Below are 12,313 nucleotides of genomic sequence, written 5' to 3'. Positions count from 1 at the left end.
AAGTCCTTACGTTGCCTGCAAGCTTTATCAGTCCCGCGCGCCCCCGCGTAAAATAAATCCGTGATGTCACATTCACGCACAGATGCGTTTCTCAGCACGTTCCGAAAGGGCACAAATAATCAGTGTTTTGTGTCGAGCATTTGGAGGTTTTAAGGAGAAATGAGGTCAACAGAAACTCCGTGGGATCTGAATCTAATGCCGGTTCTGGAGAACGGCACCGGACGGCCCCCGCTCAACAGCACGGATCCCCCGCCGCCGGATGATTTGGATGTGAACACGGACGTTTATTCCAAAGTGCTCGTGACCTTGATTTATGCTGTGCTGTTCGCAGTCGGCTTAATCGGTAACTCCGTGACCCTGTGCATATCTCTCCACTGGAGATCCATCAGACATCTCCAAAGCACCGTCCACTATCACCTCGCCAGCCTCGCGGTGTCCGACCTGCTGATTCTGCTGCTGTGCATGCCGGTGGAGCTTTACAACTTCATCTGGATTCATCACCCGTGGGCTTTCGGCGAGGTGGTCTGCAGGGGCTATTACTTTCTGCGGGACGGCTGCTCGTACGCCACGGCGTTTAACATCGTGAGCCTGAGCGTGGAGCGCTACATGGCCCTCTGCCACCCGTTCAAAGCCAAGAGGCGCGCGTCTCGCGGACGCACCAGGAGACTCATCTGCGCGCTCTGGTGCGCGTCGCTCATTCTGGCCTCTCCGATGCTCCTGACCATGGGGCAACTTAACGTGGGGGAAGAAAGCATCTGTACCATCGTGGTCTCCTCCAGCACCGCCAAAACCGTTCTACAGGTGGGCATGAAATCAAATCCTAAGCTATTTTATAGCAATTTAGATGGGAATATTTTTTCCACAATTTAGAAACGTTGCAGTGTACAACAAAGGACATTTTCACTAATCACATAAATATGTGTTGATCAGTAAACGTCTACAGTGAGACGTCATTGAATTGAATTTTAAATCAGGCGAAACAAATGAAACAAACTCACCCTGAAATGTACCTCAGAGTCAGAATGAGACTTTAATACAGTGCAAAAGTAGATCAAAATGATACATAACCATTTTTTGACAAATATTCTGCTTCAGGTGTGAAGAAATTATTAGAACGGGGTCAGGAAGGGCTTTTGTTGGTTTGTTTTTTCACTTGACGTTTATGATATAATCATTACGCGTGCCATGATGTGTCCCATTCCCACTTTTTGAATAGTGTCTATTACAGTATTAATGTTTTTCTTTTCAGATAAATGCCCTTCTCTCTTTTGTTGTGCCAATGCTGGTGATTACAGTGATGAACGGCCTGATAGGACATCAGCTCCAGAGAATGACCCATCATGATTTATACCGTTCAGTAGCTTCAGATCACAGCGGCACCACCGAGACAATCCGTCAGAGATCCCTACGCCACGGTGTCAAAGTCCTGCGTGAGTGAAAGAAAAGCGTAGTTTTAATATGTTCAGTTTCTGATGAACGCGTGAATCGGAGGTTCAGTACAGAAATGTATTTTATGACTTAGCTATCAAGCATGAAAGAGTAGGCCTGTGTTATTGCCGTATACTACTAGTCGTTTAACTTACAGCTAGAAAATGACATCTTGGGATATTTATGAGAAGTTACTGAACATGATTATGCATGATTTTACTGTTAAACAATTCAATAATAATCAAAGATTGCTTATATTGTAGTGATTTTCCTTACTGAATAATTCAGTTTTTGATTAAAATGTTTTACTCAGAAAGACAGTCAGTTGTCATCACCTACTAATTTTTGTGTAATTTATTATATTAGATGTCACTGGGATGGTATTCTTTCCAAAGGTAATAAATGTGCTTTTAAAAAACAAATATGTTTTTAAAGTAGTACTAATATGTACTATCTAGGGGTAAATAAGGTGCATAGGTGTAATTTTTGTGTCTTGCTTAAGTGACAGATTTGTACTTTTTTTTGGGTGTGTTTTAATTATATTTGTCAAAGTTACTAATTACTTCAAATGAATAGTAAAAACCTTTAATTTATATATATGTTCTTTTTCTCAGGTGGGGTGGTTTTAGCCTTTGTTTTATGTTGGTTTCCTTATCACTGTCGAAGACTGATGTACTGTTATGTAACTGGGTGGACAATGTAAGTTTGCATATGCATACAACAAAAAATGCTTTTCAAATAATAATGCCAAGTAATACTAGAACCTTGTTTTTTGCTTTTCCCTTCACAGTGCACTTTACGATTTCTACCATTACTTCTACATGGTGACAAACGTGCTTTTCTATGTGAGCTCTGTGATCAATCCCATCTTGTACAACCTGGTCTCAACCAATTACCACCAAGTCTTCTTCTCCACTGTCACTTACTTTTGCCAAATGCAGTCTAAAAGACAGAGGACTAAGCAGAGCAAGAGGAGCTCACAGCTACCTCAGCAACTCCAGTCGTCCCTAGTGACACCCCGTAACAGTCAGCAGACCCTTTGCCCCATGGTGGTCATGGAGACTATGCGCTGATGTTAATTCATTCTGGATTACAATATGTACGTGTTGCATGTGGAAACAACAGCAAATGTTTTGACAGCTGTATGGTCAAATCGTACTTTCTGTTCAATTTTTTTTGTTTGTTTGTTCATAAAATGTGCTGTTTAAAAGAAAGACAATATAATAAGTAAGATTCTAAAGTTTTGAAGGAGATCCAATAGTTATAACATTGTAATGCTTTGTTTTGAGGTTGTTCTGTATGCTTGATCAACAAAATACAGTTGGTCCAAAATGCAGCAGCTATAGTCCATACTGGAACCAGGAAGTATAACCATATTATTTTTTCCAATTATCCTACACAAATCTTAAAACTGCAAACAGAAAATGCTAAATACCTCACATAAAAATAAAGCACTGCATTCAAAATATCACAAACACATCTCATAATCAAACACCTCTGCCTTAATATCATATATTTTGCATATCATGTATATCATAGTTACACATAGTTATTCAAAATGCTCATATGCGCTGTTTTGTTCAAGGTTGCAAGTAATTGGCAAAGAGATGAAACACGAAAGCTAGATTGAAAGCAAACCTTTTTTAATGTTGCGCATCTGTGCAGTATTACTGTCACAACCTCTGTGTTTATGTTGTGTTTTTGGTCTAGCTGTTTCTCCTTATTTGGTCTTGTTCCTTTTCTTGTTAAGTTAATTGTGTTCATTTGTCTCCAGCTGTGTTTCCTAGGTGTTTTAATTTCTCCCTGATTGTGTCTGTGTATATTTAAGTCTTGTCTTTGTGTGTGTGTATATATATATATATATATATATATATATATAAAAAACATTCACTGTTGGCTTTTAATATTTGAGAAATAAAAACTGCCTTGAAAAGTTATGCAAATAGTCAACTCTTGTAAAAGGCTTAGATTGAAAATACAAAACTTTCATAAAACTGACTTTTCTTGAAATACAAATGTTCTTTGTGCACTTCATTTGTGTAGGTAAAGCATGTACTCACTATACTTCTAATTACAAAAGACAAAAAGCTCTAAAACTGGGTATGTGACATAGATGGCAGGGTTGTTTTCCCCTTTAACCCCTGAGATTAATGTGAGGTATGTAAAACATTTAAATTCATGCACAAACTGGGTTAAGCAAATTTAAAAATGTAAAGTTTATGACAACAGCATGTTGCTTTTTCTATTGACTAGGTTTAAGCCTTCGGGAAGAGCGTGAATATCACAGCATTCACCTCAACTGATGCTGCATAATATATCATGTATATATATATATATATATATATATATATATATATATACATACAATAAACATCATCACCACATTATTTGTTTAAGCACCCAACTGTAAAAAAAAGTTTCAAGTTGGTTTCACAAGATCTTGATTTATAAATTCAAACATATGTACAATTTATATATGAGGAGACATTTGTGGTGTAATGCTCTATTTAAAAAATGACTGACATGTTTTATGAGTTAACTATGGAAATCATTGAATACAGTGGTTTAAGCAAATTGAAATGTTCAACTGAGAATTCTTGAATATGAACCTGACACTTCTGATGATTAGCCACTAAGCACATAGTCTGTTTCACGACCAACTGTCTCTTTTAAGCCATGCTTCTCAGTAGCATTTACATTTTGATTGTAGGCTTTACTAATTGTTTCTTTTTCAAAATTTCTTGGTCAACGTCAGACTTCAGTTTGGAGGGAGATTACTTATTGGGTGGCCTTTTCCCTTTACATGAAATTGAACATGAAACGGCCCTATTTTCTGCTGAGACTACCAAATGTTTCAGGTAAGTAAGGACCTTTACCAGTACAGGGTTTTTAATGCACATTTTAAATTAAAGTAGCATTTTCTCAAAGTTAATTATAAAAATTTATATCGAACTAAACATGCTAACTTTACATGCTATTGATGTTTTCAAGGCACATTTCCTCAAAATCTGGATATCAGATGCTGCAAGTAATGAGGTTTGCTGTTGAAGAGATTAATAACTCCACCAGTCTTTTGCCTAATGTTTCTCTGGGCTATGAAATCTTTGACTACTGTTCTAATACAAAAAATTTCAACTCAGCCTTGAGTTTCATCTCCAAGAATGGCTCAATTAAACCTAAAGAGAAACATAACAACTATCAGCCTAAAGTGATTGCTTTAACAGGGCCATATGGAAGCACAAGTAGTATGACTATTGCACCACTGTTTACAATGGACCTTATACCAATGGTAAATTGTTTCTATTTATACAGTATACATGATATATTAATTGCACACTTGCTTCCTACCTTTTGTTCAGGACTACCAAGTTACTATATATATATATATATATATATATATATATATATATATAGATAGATAGATAGATAGATAGATAGATAGATAGATAGATAGATTGATGCACAAACAAACATTAATGTCTTCTTTTCTTTCAAAGGTGAATTATGGAGCTTCTACCTCTGCGTTAAGCAATAAACTTCAGTATCCTTCCTTTGTAAGAACAATGCCTAGCAACAAAGACCTGGTAGAGATGATTATTCACATCATACAGTGGTTTGGATGGAACTGGGTTGCCTTTATTGGTAGTCAAGATGATTACAGCACAGACGGACTAAAGCAGTTTAACAAGTATATAAATAATACAGGCATTTGTTTGGCCTATCAAGAGGGACTAAGTCTAAAGGCAAACTACAGTCAAACGCTTAAAAATATTGATAAGCTCAACATCAATGTCATTGTAGTTTTTGCTTTGCCACAATATGCAACCAAATTCATCAAAGCAGCCATAGCAAACAACATCCAGGACAAAGTATGGATTGCAAGTAATGCATGGGCTATGAACCAACAGATTCCAAGAGAACCAGGAATTGGAAAAATTGGCACAGTTATTGGTATTGCAGAGAGACTCTTGTCATTGCCTGGATTTAATGAATTTATCTATAAAGACAGAGGAACAACTGATGTTCGCCATAATGATAGCGATGAGACTGGCATCCTGGGAAAGAGAAATACTTGTAATCAAGTTTGTGAATACTGCTCTTTGTTGACTGCAGAGGACATTATAAATGAAAATCCTACACTCTCCTTTTCCATCTATTCTGCCATATATACCATAGCTCATGCATTACATAGAGTTCTGCAGTGCGACATGAATGAATGCCACAAAAATACAATGGCCAAGCCATACATGGTAAGTCAATCAGTATTATTATGCATTATATTGTGTTAACATTTACATTATTTAATTATTAGGCAATAATTTAATAAATGATCAAAACAAAAATAATACTTTAGTTTATTAATATCATGATGTATTATTACTATAATACTACATTGATAATATAGTCATATGACTATACATTATTTGTCTTTTTATTTCTTCATACACCTCAGCTTCTGGAGGAGATAAAGAAGTTGGATTTTCCACTCGATGGCCGTCAGGTGAAATACGATAAAAATTATGATCCAACCATCAGTTATGCAGTTGTGCTCTGGCGCACTGATGTGAATCCTCCACAGTTTGAGGTGGTTGGCACATATGATACACATCCAGAAATTACTTTTAGGATCAACAACTCTCGTCTTCGCTGGCATAACAATAGTTCAGTAAGTTGTTGTTTTTTGTTTTCATTTTTTTTTCACCCTTTCTCAATCAATTTTACACATTTTGCCAAATGAATGTCAACTAACAGATTTCTACATTATCAAAAGAATTACATTTATGGTCATGATGAATAAGAAGAGTTATGTTTGACAGCCTACATCTTTCATAGATGAACACTGTTGTGATTTATAGTCTTATGCAAAAGTTTAGGCACCCCTTGATAATTTTTTACAAGAGAACTACTTCAAAAAGACAAGTGAAAACTCTCATTTGACTGCAAAAAAACTGCAGGAATTTAGCAGACTCAGGAGTGGTAGTGCACTGTTCCATTGTGCAGTGATGCTTGCACAGACAAAACCTTAATAGAAGAGTGAGCAGAAGAAAACCTTACCTGCCATCCCCATCCTAAAATCCAACGTCAGAAGTATGCAACAGAACATCTACAGAAGCCTGATCCATTTTGGAAACAAGTGCTGTGGACTGATGAAGTTAAAATAGAACTCTTTGGCCACAATCAGGCATGTTTGGAGAAAAAAGGAGCAGCATTTCATGAAAAGAACATCTTGCCAACTATTAAGCATGGGGGTGGATCTATCATGCTTTGAGGTTGTATTGCAGCCAGGGCACAGGAAAAATTGCACTGGTAGAGGGAAGAATGGATTCTACTAAATGCCAGCAAACTCTGGAAGCAAACATCACATCATCTGTAAAAAAGATGAAGCTAAAAAGAGGATGGCTTTTGGACAATGGGACAATGATCCTAAACATACCTCCAAATCCACTATGGAATATCTCAAGTCCCTTGATTTAAATCACTGAAAATTTGTAGGTAGATTTTAAAAGAGCTGTGCTTGCAAGAATTTTACAGAACTAGAAGCCTTTTGCAAGGAAGAATGGGAGAAAATCCCAAGTAGTAGAACTGAAAGACTTTTATCTGGCTATAAAAAGAGTTTGCAGGTTGTGATATCTGCCAGAGGAGGTATTAATAAGTACTGATTATGTAGAGTGCCCTACCTTTTGCACAGTGCCACAATAATGTTTAGAATTCTGCATTTTTCCCAGAGAGACTGTGTTTACATCTTTTCTTTAAAAGAAATCACTTAAATCTGTTATATATTAAGGGGTGCCTAAACTTTTGCATAAGGTAGGTTAAAAACGCATAAATATTTAGTAAATATCAAACCATCTTTAATAACAAACAAAGCAATAGTGACCACACAATTAAAAAAAGTTACTCATACTTGAATTGTACGACACATTACTGTCAGCCCCAATATAGTCGACACACCACATCTTTTAGTTTACATCTTTCTGAAAATCCTGTGTCAAATTTTGAGTTTGTAAACTGTAATAGGAGGTGCCATAGGAGGTAAGAAATATGGAAATGTGTCTTGTGGCGTTAGAATAAAGTAAGGTAAGGTGGAATGTGGTATGGTGCAATTTGGTGAGATTATAACCACCAATATGGATTTATTTTTTACTTATTTTGTAATAAACCATTTAATGTTGGGCGTGCCTGAATTGCTGGCTGACACAGCATTTCATAAGGAAAGGAAGGAGGGCCATCTTGGGCAGCGACTCAGGGTTGGCGGCCATCTTGGGCTGCAGCTCTGAGAAGGCGGCCATCATGTGCAGGGGCTCTGGGAAGGCGGCCATCTTGTGCAGGGGCTCTGAGAAGGCGGGCATCTTCTGCTGGGGTTCAGGCTTCGCTGGCAAAGCCGCCATTACAGGGGTCGATGTAGCGTCCTCTTCCTCTGCAATACCCAGTGTGAACGCTGAACCCACAGTCACTAAGGCAAACTCTATAAACTGTGTAAGCGACCCACGTGGACCCTCACGAACAAATTGTGACTCAAGTGGCTGATTTATAGTCTCACAAAAGAAGTCAAGCAATACACAGTCCGGTAAGTCTGAGCGGTAAGCAAGGTCTAGATATTCCTGGATATAATCTTCAAGCAATCGGGTGCCCTGCTTGAGGGTTAATAACGAAGTAGCAAGGAAAATACCTATCCATGGTTCGGGTGGAAACCGAGGTTTATACTAACTACAACGCTACATGCCAGAGAAAGGCCTGCTTCAGAATTTATAATGTCCAAACAGGAAGTAGTAGCAGAGGAAGCGATCATAGTTTATGCCAAGGTAAGAGCTCCCATTGCTGACTTTGCGTAACACATTTGAAGTAATGTACTCCTTTGGTTTTAGCCAGGTTTCTGTCAAACAAAGCAAATCTAGATTCTGATCATTGATCAAATCATTTATATGAAGTGCTTTCGCAGAAAGGGATCTAATATTCAGTACACCAAGTTTTATCATTTGATTCTCTGTATTGTTAACAGTTTTTATTTGTTGAACAACAATTAAATTGTTGCTTTTAATTTGGTTTAGACGCTTTCTGCATTTTCTAATTTGGGGAACATTCTCAGAAGAGTATCTATCTTCTAGTATCTAGAAGAGCTTCCTGACCAGGGCCCTACTTGGTCAAGTATGAGCTCTAAGACTATGTGCCATATTTCTAGAGAGAAATATTCATCAACATTCACCTTTCCAGGTCTACCTGATATCAAACAGTCTGGGAGTTCTCCAACCCTGTTTACCTGAATGGAGTCAATAATTTCACTCTGGTGGTGTTAGTGTTCTTGACCCATATCCGACTACTCTCATTTTCCCAGCCCCTTCTGAGACATCTGTATAAAGTATGAAAAGGAATGTCGAAATCGGGCTATGCAAAGACCCTGTCCCTTATTTCATGTGCAAGAGATTGTGCAGCGGCTTGGCAATGTGAGAGAAATCCCAATACCCTCTGGACTTCTCCAACTGTGGTAGGTTTCTTTGCTCTTCAGGTTTTTTAATGGCATCCAAATCTTTAGGGACTATCCTGACTCCTTCTGAGCTGACCACTGGTGCAGAGTAGGAGGACTTTGACTTCAGAATCCAACCTCTGGCCAAGAGGTCTTAGATGTACATTGATGGACATCTGATAACTTGGGGCACAACCCACATGGTGGAAATGACCTGAGTTACAGCACAACCATTAAGGTTATATTTCGACAAGCATTTACTTCCAGTTAGCTCTGTTCAGTTTTGAGTTTGCCGTTCTAGATACTGAAGAACACGTATTTCTTGCAGCCCTCAATTGAATGCTTTGATCAATTTGTTTACGTAGGTTAATGTAGACAATGTGTGAAGTACTATCACCCAGCCACCATGTATCCTGAACTCTTTATGTGGTCAGTATAGAAAGTCTCTTGGACACATCATGCTTTCACTCTGCTGCTGTGGTAAGTATTCAAGATAAACCTTGAAGTTTTATCATCTGCCTATGTGACCTCATATCTAGCAAGCAGTTTCTGATACTCAGTTAACTGTGTGTATGTTAGTGTGGCAGTAGATTCTATGTGTACATGTGTGTATAGGGGATGCCCGTGTGCATATACTGTATGTGCATCAGATTTATTCTCAATTGATTATAGATCACTTACAGTATTGTGTACACAAATATTGTAAGCACAGTCAACATGTGCAGGTTCTTCTTTATGTTCCAGGCAAGCCTTTTCCTCTCATCTGCCATGTTGTTCAGCTACAGACCATTTCACAACAGTCCCTTTCACAAGCAATGTGCCTGCCTTTCACTCAGCTTGGTCCCTTTTGGCTGTCTGGACGTCAGCAGCTGTCACAAGTTGCCCGCAACCCTCCTGGTCATCATATATCATCACCTTGAATCCCGCATCCCTGCACTAGCTTCACACTTGGGATGTTAATCTCAGTGGAACTTCCATAAATCTAGTTTCAGAACATATTGGCAAATTAAAAGTACTTGAATTATCAGGAAAAATACAAAGACAATAGGCTTCTGTGGCTTTTCTCAGATGCAGCTCAGTAGCATCTAAGGTAAACAATGTGAATCACATAGTTGCACTAATGTCTCCCATTCAGGACCAAATGAGTATATCTATTTGTTCCATATGTAAAGGTAAAACGACGCATCCCATATCAAATCAGTATTGGACGTGGTTTGTCCCATTTTTTTTTTTTCACCCAGTATTAACAAAAATGTTTTTGGAAAAAATAACTACCATAAATACCTTACCTTAAAACTAAAACTTGTTTTTAACTACCTTAAAAACAAGAGCTAAGAAATATGTGTGCATTTAAAGCAAATATGTAATTTGTATTGTGTTCACTGTTATTAGTTTGGAGAAATGTGTAAAATTGATTGAAATGCATTGTAGTATTAATTACACATTTTCCTATTCCTTAAAGGTTCCTTTCTCAAATTGCTCTGTTGAGTGTAAGGCGGGATATTCAAGGCGGCATGAAGGCTTTCATAGTTGCTGTTTTTCATGTGAAAAATGTCCACCTAACAGCTATTTAAATTTTTCACGTAAGTTTACCTTAGGCAGCAGACAATGACAACTTGGGATTTAAAGGGATAGTTTACTCAAAAAATATTTTGAAGAATGTTAGTAACCAAATAATTTCAGTTCTTATTGGTGTTATTATAATTTTGTAATAGTTTTTTTAACTAGTCAAATTCGGGAGATGGTTTCTTATTCAAATACTAACATTCTTTAAAATATCTTTATGTTGCCCAGAAGAAATCATACAGGCTTGGAATGGCATTAGGCTGAGTAAACAATGAGAGTTTTCATTACTTTTAATTTAATTAAGCTTATTTGGTTCATTCTACAACACCTTCAAATAATTTTACTGTTTTTCAGGGGACCCCTACACCTGTTTTCCATGTGCAGAGAGTGAATGGTCTGATGAGGGCAGCACGACATGTAAGACTCGTTCTGTTGTCTATGTACAGTTCACAGAAATTCCCTCCATTATTGTTATGATTTCTACTGTATTCTTGATTTTTCTCCTTATTGCTGTATTTTGCATTTTTGCCTACAATTACGACACACCAGTGGTGAAGTCTGCTGGTGGCAGCATGTGTTTCCTCATGTTGACTAGTTTGATTTTTTCTAGTGTAAGTGTGTTCTTTTTCTTTGGAAAACCCACATTTGTATTTTGCCTTCTGAGAAATGTCATATTTACATTTTTCTTCACTGTCTGTATTTCGTGTTTGACTGTCCGTTCTTTTCAAATTGTTTGTGTTTTTAAAATGGCTGCTCAGTTCCCGAAAGTGCACAGCCTTTGGGTAAAACACAATGGCCAGTGGCTCTTCGTTGCATTTGCTTCTTTCATTCATTTAATCTCATGTGTGATATGGATGACTGTCAATCCTGTCAACGCCATTGCTGACTCGTGGTCTTTTAAAGACCAAATTCTGCTCATCTGTGAAAGGGGGAACAATGCAACCTTCAGCATAGTCGTGTTTTTAAGTTGGGCTCTTGGTTTCTTGTGTCTCCTGTTTTCTTACATGGGAAGAGATCTGCCCAAAAGTTACAACGAGGCCAAATCAATAACGTTTAGTCTCATTATGTACTATCTGACCTGGATTGCATATTTCACAGCATGCCTCATTATTAAAAGCAAATACATGGTAATTTTTAATGCAATGGCCCAGGTATCCAGTATAAATGGAATTCTCTTCAGTTATTTCATACCAAAATCTTACATTATAATATTCCAACCACAAAAAAATACTCCTGCTTACTTTCAAACATCTATTCAGAATTACACCCAAACCATTAGTAGGACTTAGAATCAGACATTAGTCTTTATATATAGAAAGTTACCTCTTAAAACTCTTAGATCCTTTACTGTTATGTTATCACAGTCTTAAACACAAGTAGAGAAAACAAGTAGGCAAAGTAGAGATTTATTGGGTTCAATGGCATATGTGATTTTTGAGATTTATATATGTACTGTAAACACAAAGGCTTCCATTTTTGTTTTTAACTTATAATAAAGAACATTTTCAAACTCAATATTTAGTGTCAATTTAATCCATATAGGTGTGTGGGGTGTGGGTCAGATGTCTTGATGTCATACCCAAAACAAAACAATTGCATGTACACTGTAGTTTTTTACTACATCATTCAGAGCCAGAGATATGGGAACCACAATGATACAGTATACAATGATATAATATTTTTCCAAATGATTCATGCCTGCGACTCAAAATGGTTTGAATGATTATGAAAGCGAGAACAGTGTGAATAAATGTTTGAGGTACAAGCGATTCTAATTGATTAAAAATTATTTTTGATTAGTAATATGCATTGCTAAGAAATTCATTTTGCCAACTTTAAAGGTGTTTTCTCAGTATT

The 12,313-nt window shown here is 37.3% G+C and overlaps 2 protein-coding genes across 2 annotated transcripts; both read left to right on the top strand.

The window, feature by feature from the left end:
- The first annotated feature begins 175 nt into the window (after positions 1 to 175).
- On the top strand, positions 176 to 2,514 carry LOC122351034 (neurotensin receptor type 1-like). Its single transcript, XM_043247865.1, has 4 exons — positions 176 to 801; positions 1,250 to 1,430; positions 2,043 to 2,127; positions 2,219 to 2,514. The coding sequence occupies exons 1-4, from the start codon at positions 196 to 198 to the stop codon at positions 2,499 to 2,501; spliced, it is 1,155 nt and encodes a 384-aa protein (XP_043103800.1). The 5' UTR covers positions 176 to 195; the 3' UTR covers positions 2,502 to 2,514.
- Positions 2,515 to 4,104: 1,590 nt separating this feature from the next.
- LOC122350258 (taste receptor type 1 member 1-like) lies at positions 4,105 to 11,745 on the top strand. Its single transcript, XM_043246601.1, has 6 exons — positions 4,105 to 4,286; positions 4,420 to 4,717; positions 4,926 to 5,678; positions 5,882 to 6,094; positions 10,353 to 10,473; positions 10,811 to 11,745. The coding sequence occupies exons 1-6, from the start codon at positions 4,105 to 4,107 to the stop codon at positions 11,743 to 11,745; spliced, it is 2,502 nt and encodes an 833-aa protein (XP_043102536.1).
- Positions 11,746 to 12,313: the final 568 nt, after the last annotated feature.

This window comes from Puntigrus tetrazona, chromosome 8 (assembly GCF_018831695.1).
Source record: "Puntigrus tetrazona isolate hp1 chromosome 8, ASM1883169v1, whole genome shotgun sequence".
In the NCBI taxonomy this organism is placed as follows: Eukaryota; Metazoa; Chordata; class Actinopteri; order Cypriniformes; family Cyprinidae; genus Puntigrus; species Puntigrus tetrazona.
This window is presented reverse-complemented; position numbering and strand designations above follow the sequence as displayed.

Coding starts and splice junctions, on each gene's coding strand:
- LOC122351034 (XM_043247865.1), top strand. CDS start 196: ATGCCGGTTCTGGAGAACGGCACCGGACGGCCCCCGCTCAACAGCACG. Junction 1,431..2,042: donor CCACGGTGTCAAAGTCCTGC/GTGAGTGAAAGA, acceptor TCTTTTTCTCAG/GTGGGGTGGTTTTAGCCTTT. Junction 2,128..2,218: donor TATGTAACTGGGTGGACAAT/GTAAGTTTGCAT, acceptor TTCCCTTCACAG/TGCACTTTACGATTTCTACC.
- LOC122350258 (XM_043246601.1), top strand. CDS start 4,105: ATGCTTCTCAGTAGCATTTACATTTTGATTGTAGGCTTTACTAATTGT. Junction 4,718..4,925: donor CAATGGACCTTATACCAATG/GTAAATTGTTTC, acceptor TTTCTTTCAAAG/GTGAATTATGGAGCTTCTAC. Junction 5,679..5,881: donor CAATGGCCAAGCCATACATG/GTAAGTCAATCA, acceptor CATACACCTCAG/CTTCTGGAGGAGATAAAGAA.